This window comes from Labrus bergylta, chromosome 18, assembly GCF_963930695.1.
Source record: "Labrus bergylta chromosome 18, fLabBer1.1, whole genome shotgun sequence".
NCBI lineage: Eukaryota > Metazoa > Chordata > Actinopteri > Labriformes > Labridae > Labrus > Labrus bergylta.
The window spans coordinates 8830975-8840827 of NC_089212.1; the positions used below are offsets into that span (position 1 = coordinate 8830975).

General features: G+C 42.7%; 2 protein-coding genes across 4 annotated transcripts in view; both read left to right on the forward strand.

Moving 5' to 3' along the window:
- The window catches only part of coch (coagulation factor C homolog, cochlin (Limulus polyphemus)), a 13350-nt gene extending 8952 nt beyond the window's left edge, over positions 1-4398 (forward strand). For both annotated transcript variants that reach the window (XM_065966202.1, XM_065966203.1), the window contains exons 13-15: positions 30-186; positions 1213-1307; positions 1411-4398. In XM_065966202.1, the coding sequence (XP_065822274.1) occupies positions 30-186; positions 1213-1307; positions 1411-1583 (425 nt within the window). In that variant the 3' untranslated portion in view covers positions 1584-4398. The remainder of the gene's footprint in view (positions 1-29; positions 187-1212; positions 1308-1410) is intronic.
- A 486-nt stretch (positions 4399-4884) lies between these two features.
- On the forward strand, positions 4885-9850 carry ccdc65 (coiled-coil domain containing 65). 2 transcript variants are annotated; one of them, XM_065966205.1, is made up of 9 exons: positions 4885-4966; positions 5732-5916; positions 6018-6185; positions 6437-6606; positions 7162-7309; positions 7402-7575; positions 7973-8191; positions 8448-8561; positions 8968-9850. In XM_065966205.1, the coding sequence occupies exons 2-9, from the start codon at positions 5773-5775 to the stop codon at positions 9247-9249; spliced, it is 1419 nt and encodes a 472-aa protein (XP_065822277.1). In that variant the 5' UTR covers positions 4885-4966; positions 5732-5772; the 3' UTR covers positions 9250-9850. The 2 variants fall into 2 exon arrangements, with proteins under 2 accessions (XP_065822277.1, XP_020510308.1); XM_020654652.3 differs by lacking the exon at positions 4885-4966 and having other exon boundaries at positions 5605-5916.
- The last annotated feature ends 3 nt before the right edge of the window (positions 9851-9853 follow it).

The window sequence follows — 9853 nt, forward strand, 5'->3', positions numbered from 1 at the left end:
TTGGCTGACTGTTTGAGCTGTGTGTCTAGGTGCGGTGCAGTTCACCTACGATCAGAGGCTCGAGTTCGGCCTGTTTGACCACCACAACAAAGAGGACGCCATCAACGCTCTGAAGAGGATCCCCTACATGAGTGGAGGAACCGCCACCGGGGCCGCCATCACCTACGCCACACAGAACCTGTTCAGGTAACACCGCACTGGAGTTCTGAGTGTGATCAGAAAATATTAGAAAACACTTAAAGGGGACATCTTATGAAAAATCCACTTGTACAGTGTTTTTGAACATATATTTGGGTAACCTGAGTGTCTACTGACCGACAACATGTGAAATAAACCCATCCAGTCATTTGTTTGTGGTCTGCATAAGTCTTACAACACAGAGAAAAATGCTCCGTTTCAAATGTGCTCTCCTTGTGATGTCACAGTGGGATTCTGGTAAAATAAATCCCCTCCCCTGTCTACGGGGAAAACTCAGGGGGGGCTCATTGCATTTAAAGAGACACACACACCAAAACGGAGCGTTCTGAGAGAGCTGGTTTATACATGGTCACAAACCTCCTCTGGTGTTTGATTCATGTTATATTTTGACCAAAGCACAGCACAGATGTTTCATTTAGACCACAGGGGACTGTTTGAAAAGGTGGAGAAGGGGGATAATATGTCCTCTTTAACCAGGTTTTAATATTTAAAATATAAGGTGATTTGTGATTCAGCATGGTACGGGACAACTTGGCCTAGTGTGAGTGCGCCCTAGCTCACATGATGTGGTTCAGGTTTTCTGTCACTGTTAAGTCAGCCTTATCAGAATCCATCATAGTGCAGGATAAGCTCCCCAGAGGATAAGTAATTACATGTTTATAATATTTATTTACAATAAAACAACGATATTTGTTTTAGTATTCTGATGAGGAGTAACAGTTGTACCTATGCTTGTTATTTAGCAACCTTTGAACCGTATGTATGCCCTTAGATATGTTGCCAGATTAGGGGAAGGAGAAGACATTTTGTCAGTGTATATTATTATTCTGTGCAGATTGTAAACACCTGTGAGTTAACAAAGAGAAGTGGACGAGACAACACCCTGCTGCATCATGTAAACTATCACGGAGTAAACAGTAAACAGCTTACAGGAAGGAGATGGAGTCATTCATTCATTCTAGGGTGAGAAAGATACATGACTTAGAAGTTTAAAAAAATCGTTTTGTCCTACAGGCGGACAGGACCAGGTCGCAACTTCCTCATTGTGGTGACAGACGGCCAATCTTATGATGACGTCAGAGGCCCGGCGATGGCTGCACTCAAACAAGGTGTGTATTTTAAAATATGAAAGGGGATTTTAAAAAAAAAACAGGGAGAACAAATTAAATTTGAAATTCTTATCCTTTGTTACTTTGTTCTACCATACTCCAGGAATCACCATTTTCTCGGTGGGCGTGGCCTGGGCACCCATGGACGACCTTAAAGCAATGTCATCAGAGCCGAAAGACAGCCACACCTTCTTCACCAGAGAGTTCACCGGCCTCGAAAAGTTCATCCCACAACTGGTCAGAGGGATCTGCCGAGACTTCACAGAGAATAACTGAGAAAGCACACACACACACACACACACACACACACACACACACACACACACACACACACACACACACACACACACACACACACACAAGCACAGGCACACACACAAACACACAAACACACTCAGTGCTTTTGTGCTTCTTCTTCTCACTTTGTTTACGTCCAGGTCCTCCCAAAAATAAAAAGACACATCTGAACATCAGATGTCCATCAGTGAATTAACTTGAAAGCCCCTGAACATAAAACCAAGTCTTAACCGATTGGCCCTTTGTCAAGCCCCGCCCTTACCAGGAAGTAACCCTTTGTCAATTCCCGCCCTCCATAGTTACTGTTACTTGGTAATACAAAATCTCTTGTCTCTGGGCTCTGTCACATTTAAGGCAATTGAAAATACCTCAACATTTGACAGACTTTTATTTTTAATTAATTGATCAGATTATTTTCTAAACTTGTTCTCAGTGAAAGAAGAAGGACAGAGACACAGCAGGGTGTATGAGGAGAACTCTAAATCTCTAAAAACTTGTTAAAATCATTTAAAATAAGATCGATGTCTCACACTGTAACTGAAAAAGAAAAAGTCCCCACTTTGCAGATAAAGTAGGAGGTCCTCACAAAGACAAAAGAACAAGAACACACACACACACACACACTCTGTATATAAACTGAACACATAAACCAACTATACTAACACATACACATAAAAGAACACATGTATATAAAAGACACAAAACATAGAAATCACACATTTATACCAAAAACATTTTTCTACTTAATGAAGGAGGCGTTTGGATTTTAACCAATCATCATTGACGGTAGAAATCTAAATCTTTCTTCTTCTTCTTTTATATGTCATCTCCTGTCGTGAGTGTTTCTTTTCTCATCACAGTCTTTAAAACGAATCCGATCAATATTTAAAACATATATTTCAACAGCAACCTATAGTGAACACCTTGTAGAAACTTTGCTTTCATCTTTTTTAGCTCGCTGAATTGATTTAATTTATTTTTTCCTCGTTAACTTCAGAGGAAGTAGGTCATGCCGTAGATTCTCACTTTGTGCCATCGATAGCTAATAAATAATTTTATATAAAAAACAGAGAAGTGTAAAATGAAACCTGGCTAGCCTGACTAATAAACTGCACATTAAAGTGGAAATAAACGATTAAGAATCTTTTAATGATGAAATGTTATTTCCTGAAATCCTGAGCGGAAAGAAATATAAACTGTTTCATAGTTAAGAGGTGGGACTTTTAATTTAAAAGTAAAGATTGTATGGGTATTCAATTCTTTCCTTTTTTTTTCTTTCCCCAGTACCAGAGAGACTTCAGCAAGCTTTGTTTTATTTTAGGTGAATTTTAAACATTTTAGGATCTAAAAAAAACATCTGGATGTCTGCCGGTTAACAATTTAAGACTAACACGCTTTAAAGGTTCAGTCAGTGAGATGTGTAGTGAGTGAGATGATAAAGTGACCTTACTATATGATCAGACATTAAGGAAACATGCTATGTTGAAGTGCTGGCTTCTCTGACAACAATGCAGCAGCCAGTATGTCCTCCTTCTAACTTTAGATTCTGGTCCTGAATGCTCTGGATTTGTTTGGACCAGAGAAGGTAGGCAGTTTTAAGGCGGTACCCCCACACGGCCGTTTGGGACGCCCCTTGGTTTGCCAGATATGAGAGCAGTTATCAGGTCAACAGGTGTTGCAGTGATGGAAGCGGGCAAGAGAAGTGGTTCAGATAGAAGTGATTGTACCCGACCTAAAAAGCCTCTGCATGTTTCTAATAAGCTCCACGAGCAGAAACGTGCTCAAACTAGGATCAATATTGGAGATGCTTTTGAAAAATGGAGAGAGGTTAGAACACAGAAAGGTTTACAGACCGATGCAGAGCTGGATAAACACTGAAGCTTCAGTGTCCACCACATGGCAACCTGAGTGAGCATCGACTCTAGAGAGGAGGGGGCGGGGGGAGACAGCTCTCTACAATGGTCTTTTAGAGTCAAGCTTCTGTTGGTGGATTCATAAAAGAATTACATATTCTTTAATTTAAAACATCCTAAAACAAAAGATCAAAACCATATGATCAGAAATATATTCAATTAAATCTTTTAATCTCCTTGTTAGTGTATTACTTATTTTCATAAACATTTTGAAAAACCGGTAGATTTCTGTGTTTCTCTTTAACTTTTACTTTACTTTATGAAGACCGCCACAGCCCAGGGTTAAGCACACAAATGTATAAAATATTAACTGTTTCCACCTGAACTATTGTCTGTTCAATGTGCAAAAGAGGAAAAAACAAACATACATTGAACAAAACGTGCCAAATATGTGTGTCAAAAGTAAACATCACAGCTTATATCAGTTTATTTGTGTTATTTCTTACAGGCACACATTAAAAGAGGAATATAAGAGTTCATAAATGGATCGATTTACGGCCCAACACGCCTTCTATAACGTTTAGAAATATCAGATTGTAGTCGGCATTTTCTTTTCTTTTCTGTTTGAATCAAATAACCTAAATACAAAGTCTGTGCTGAGGGAAAACAGAGTAAAAACAGAGCAGCAGAGATTTATCGTAAACTAGATTTTATTTTTTAAAGACTTCACTGTGTAATCTGTTGAATTCATCTGTGGTGTCATTTCCTGCGGGTGTCAAGTGTCCGATATAACAGCAGATATAAATATTATAAAATCGTTGTTGTTTTTTTAGTCTGGGTTAATTAAACTTTTATGCTTTATGGATGTTAAATGATGATCTGTCCTTTTTCTGTATTTATTACCTGTTTTTCCGTGTCTCAATAAAGATAATTGATTTTTACACCGTGTCCTGTAAAGGTTTTTTCCAAACACTTCCAAATGGGGTTGTGGCGCCACCTACAGCACACACTGCAGATTACAAGAAAACGAACAGGCTCCTTTTATTTTCTTACCAAAACTTACACCGAATTAAAAGTCTTCGTCTTTGTTGAATTTATATTTATATGTATACATTTATAGATATTAAGAAATTGTTTTTTTTTCATTTCATACCCTAATATATTTCTACTAGCGACTATGAATAAAAAATATTCACTTGTCGAGGCCTGCAGGCTAAATGAACTCACGTTTTATCATTACAGGCTGCTGTACTAAAACTATAAGATATGATTTTTTAAACGTAAAGAAGTGATTTAAATGTATTCTTATCATTTTCAACCACATTAAAAACTCGATACGGATACTAATAAGTATCCGTGTCCCCCCTACATCTCGCTTGTTTGGTTCGTTCCAACAAGGCGGATCATCTTGAGGGCCGTTGCCATGGAGACGCAGTCGGCACAGAAACAGTAAGGGCCGTTGGTGAAGGTGTGGATGTGTTTCAGGTTATCTCCTTAAAGTTTTCACAGGTGAGTAGGAGTTAAATATCTGTACACAGAGTCAGAGGCCCGTTACTGCCGGTAAGACACGTTTTATGTTTTCAACAAACTTTATAGTTCGATAGAAACCGTCGTTAAACGTTAAAAGAATAAACCAAATTTAATAATAATATAATAAATATAATAAAGATCTAATGTGACGTCATAACGCGACCTCACAGGTGAGTTAAAGCAGGGGGTCGCGAGATGCCTTCTTTGAAGATTATTTTTTCAATTGTGTATTTTACCCATTATTAAGAAGAATATATACAAGAAGTGGGCCTAGTTTAACTTCAAATAAAACCCAATCATTAGGTGAAATGAAAATAATTTGTTAAAATAGCCTACTTAAAATGTGAGATTGCAGATGTAGGTGTCTGGTCTCTTTACCTTAGACTGTTTATGAATGGACATCACACCCGTCTGTTCCTACAGGGGGCGCTGGAGTCCCATCGATGGCGATCTCCAACTTTCAGCCAACCTAACAACAGACTGAGAGCTGGAGCTGACAACCATTACACCGCGCCCACCTGTCAATCATGTCAGCTACACGCCTTATTGTGAATAACTCTTATCCTTCATCAAATCATCAAAACATTCACCCCCCGTACAGTGTGTGCTGATCGAGACATGACCTAATCAGACCATCACTGATGATGACATCCCATCATGGTCTTTAAGATCGCCTCATGTTTTAAAAACATTCAGTTCATCTTGTACAGATTTATTCTGATGTGTCATTGGTCACTGTGTCAGGTGTTCTAGCAGAGAAGAGGAGAGGAGAGGGGGGAGGAGTCATGCCGAAAAAATCAAAGAAAGGTGGAGGAGGTAAAGATGGAGGGAGGACGGAGGGCGAGAGGCTGCTGTTCCAGCAGCAGAGAGCTCAGGCGGAGGAGGAGATGGCCAAAAAGAAAGAGGAGATGCTCACTCTGTTTCTGAAGGTCGGTCAGAAATACACAAACACCGAGGCTGAGAAGAACTTCTGTGTATGAGCCTGCAGCTCTTTACCTTGGTGAACACCTGTGATGTTTCTGTGACTCAGGACAAGCTGCAGAAGGAGGAGAGGAACACGGCGGTGAATCTGCTGAAGCTGAACGACGGCTGGAGGTCGATCCTCCGTCAGACTCGCTCCAATGAGCTGCGTAAAGACATCGTGGTGATGCAGCAGAGTTTTGAGAGGCAGCTGGACGCGCTGGACAACATCACCAAGGTACACTTTTCTTTTTTTACTTTATTTAAACTTCTTATATATGGCGTGGTGTATGAACCATGAACAACCGTACATACGACCACATGCAGAGCGAGTCTGGCTCCGCTCCAGGCCTGTTAGTTTCCTCGCCACTGATACTTAACTAAGCGCTATCCTCATGGTGGAATCATTCTTACAATATTTCCATCAGACATTCAACAGAAAAGCAAGAAATAATGAATTTAATAAGGTGTGTCACTTCCTGTTTGCAGAACCTGTTGCGCGACCTGCAGGAGTCGGAGCGTCAGTCGGCTCAGGTGCATCGGGCTCACCTGCAGCGGGTGGAGAGTCTGTGGGCTCAGCAGGACAAACGGCTGATGTTCCTCCACCAGCGGTGGGAGGGCGGCCTGCAGCAGCTCAGCTCCACCTACAACTCTGACAAGTGAGTGTGAGGAGCCACAGTACCCCCTACAGGCAGCAGCTGTCATTACAGCTGTGACAAAAGAGACGAGCTGATGTTTTATCTGCTCTTAAGGTCAGTGGATGAGAGTGTTCTCAGGTGTTTGAGATTATCATGACAGCCAGATTTTAAACTTCAGTGTGATTCCAGGCCATAAGCCAGACCCGGGCGGCCTGCTTTAAGGACAACAGCCTCTGGACATCTGGAGCTAACTAACCCCGAGGCCATCAGGACCCCCCAGTATTGATTTTTAATTCAATTCAATTCAATTCCATTGTATCTCCATTCCATTAAAAACTGTTAAAACAAAGAGCTGCAGATGAGTCTCCTTGTCTGGGACTTAGAGTCAGAGATCAGAAATGATAGAGGTCAAACGGTTGGAACAGAACATCTCCGTCTAGAGGTGCTGGAGTTGGCTCAGCATGACGTGTTGATATCGTTAAACATTTTGTACTGGAGATAAGTCAAGGTGTTTTAAATCTCCATCATGGTCCTCTGGTTCACACCCTCTCTGATGGCGCCTGGGTTTGTTTTCAGGAAGCAGATGTTGGAGCACTTTAGGAAGCTGAGAGCTGAGGTGGAGGACGCCGAGTTCACTCTGCGGAAACAGCACGAAGAAACGACGAGTGAGCTGCACAAAGTGTACGGCGCCAGCATTAGCGCCTACAATGACACCTCTACCGAGGTACACCACACTGCTTCTCATTGGTCTCTCTCAGTCACACACGCAGACGTCCCAGTCTGAGTCTCTGAGCTGTCTCCTCCCTGTGCGCACAGAAAATTGCCATTCTTCGGAACAGCAAGATGAGGCTGGATGAGGAAACGTTGAAGCAGCGGCGGGCCGAGGAGTGCTGCAGAAAAGACACCATGACGGTGGAGCACCTGCAGTACATAAACCGGGGCTTCGTCCAGTCCACAGAGACCAGCGTGAAGGATGAGAAAATGCTGAAGGTACGGCCAAGAGAAGTTTGTTTTGTGGTTAAGAGGATAGATGCTGTGTCCATGCTTCAGGGGGAATTTAAACCTGTACTCTGTCTTCACATATTATTAAAGCTTTGAATGTCAGCGTCGTCTTCTTAGAAAACTCTGTGGTCCTGGTGTCAGTCACATTTAGTCTTACCTCTCCATCCTCCTGATTGACACCATGTTCCACCTGAGCTGTAGAGTATCGGAGAAGAGTGGCGATTCTAGAGTCTGTTGTGACTCTGTGGTAAAAGAGGGTTAATACCACTAACACTCTATAAAAGGTTTTCTGTCAGTTCACTTTGACGTCTGTGAGTTCAGGACAGAGCGGCGGCTTCTTGCAGCCCGATGTATCATAGCCTCTGTCTTGTTTCCTCTCTGTCAGGACTCTGTGGTCCGGCTGAAGGAGAAGCTGAGCTCCAGTAAAAAAGAACATAAGGGCGTGGAGCTGGACCTGCTTGCCGCTGCAGACCAGGTGAAGCACAGCACCCACCAGCTCCGGGACCAGCTCAAGCATTCTCAGAAGGTGGCAAGGAAGCAGCTCACCGACCTCACTGTGCAGAGCGACAACGCCGCCAAGAAACTGCGGGCAGTTATCGCCAAGGTGATATTTCTCACTTCCTGTTTACTCTTCAGATCGTGTCTGTCCTTCTACTCAATTTATACGCTTTACGTCTGAGTTAAAATATTGATTCATCAACGCATTGCAAAATATTTTATACCAATTTAACATCGATTCCGAAAATCCTGAAATCAATTGACTTAATAAAGTCACTTAATAAACAACGTCTGTAAAATACATGTTGCAGTCAAAACACGTCAGACAGCCCTCCTGTGCTTTCTCTCCTCCTCTACTGCAGGGCGAGAAAGTTTTACGAGTCGCTGAAATGTGTCGCAGACTGGAGAGCAAAGTCCTGCTGACACCGCCATCAGATAAACCCCGACAGGAGCCGGACTCAGAGGGACCTGCAGAGGTAGGACAGGATTTACAGGTCCAGTACCGGGGTGCAGCAGCTCTCTGTGTGTGTGTGTGTGTGTGTGTGTGTTGACACCAAGAGCCTTTACAAACCTGTACGTTAAAAAAGATCAGAAAAAGATGGAAAACATAAAGTTAAGTTATTGATGGAGATTTGACATTTTGTAAGAGACTACAAACCCGTCCACAGCGCCACATGAAGAAGCTTCTGTCTCTGACGCAGGAGGCGTGCTGACTGGATAAAAAGCTCCTACGACCACCCTTTAAAAATATGAACCGTCCCTTTAAAGTGTGAGCTCTACAGACACAGCAGACGATGAACAGGCTGGTTATAGACAAACATTTCTCAGGAACCAATCAGAAAGTAAAGCGTCGACCTCTCTGACCTCTGTGTTTTTCTGCAGGTGTCCCCCGAGCCGCGTCACGTGACTCGCTGCCCCACCTCAGCCGTGCTGCAGCGAGAAGCTCTGAAGAGACACAAAGACGACCTGAGCGCAGAGAACCAGCAGCTGAGGCTCCTCCTGCGTCAGCACCTGGACGGCATGACGGTCAGCGAGCAGCACATGGACCAACGCCACGCCCTGCTCACAGTGTATCCCGCCCCCACTGCCACGGCCCCGCCCGACACCAGGAGATGCCACACGGTCATTGAGGCCGTTCACGCCGTCAAACACTCGCTGAGATGAGACCGCAAGACGGACACTCTGGATTATAAAATGAAAGTTTTCATAAAGAGCAGACGATGAATCTGCAAACAGGAAACAATGTTTTCTGTGTTCATCAGCAAGAACGACTTTCTGACCTTTAATGATCCTCCCCCAACCAAACCAGGAAGAGAGTGAGAGGGTGAGAGAGAGAGAGAGTGTGAAGGTGAGAGAGAGGGACTGAGTGAGAGAGAGAGCGCGTGAGGGTCAGAAGGACAGTGTGTAAGAGCAAGAGTGAGTGTGAGAGTGAGAGAGTGTGTGAGTGTGAAGGAAAGAGAGAGTGTGAGTAGGGCTGGGCGATATGGACCAAAACTCATACCTTGATATTGTTTAGCTGAATGGCGATACTCGATATATATCGATATGTATTTTATTAATAGTGAAAACACATGGAAAATAAACTACCTTTTTGTGAATTTAAAAAGTATTATAAAATAAAAATGCTCCTTAAATACAATAAAAGAGAGAGAGGAGGAGCAGGGTTAAGAGGGATGAGAAAATTGAGATGAGAAAAAGGTGACCTGGCACCTCTATAATATTATTTTAATGCAACTTAAACTATATCCATATTAACAATATTGTCTTA

What these genes read in the sequence shown, in the direction of transcription:
- ccdc65 (XM_065966205.1), top strand. Translation starts at nt 5,773, where the DNA reads ATGCCGAAAAAATCAAAGAAAGGTGGAGGAGGTAAAGATGGAGGGAGG. An exon ending in ACAATGACACCTCTACCGAG is followed by an intron (nt 7,310 to 7,401) that starts GTACACCACACT and finishes CTGTGCGCACAG; the next exon opens with AAAATTGCCATTCTTCGGAA. An exon ending in AGGATGAGAAAATGCTGAAG is followed by an intron (nt 7,576 to 7,972) that starts GTACGGCCAAGA and finishes CCTCTCTGTCAG; the next exon opens with GACTCTGTGGTCCGGCTGAA.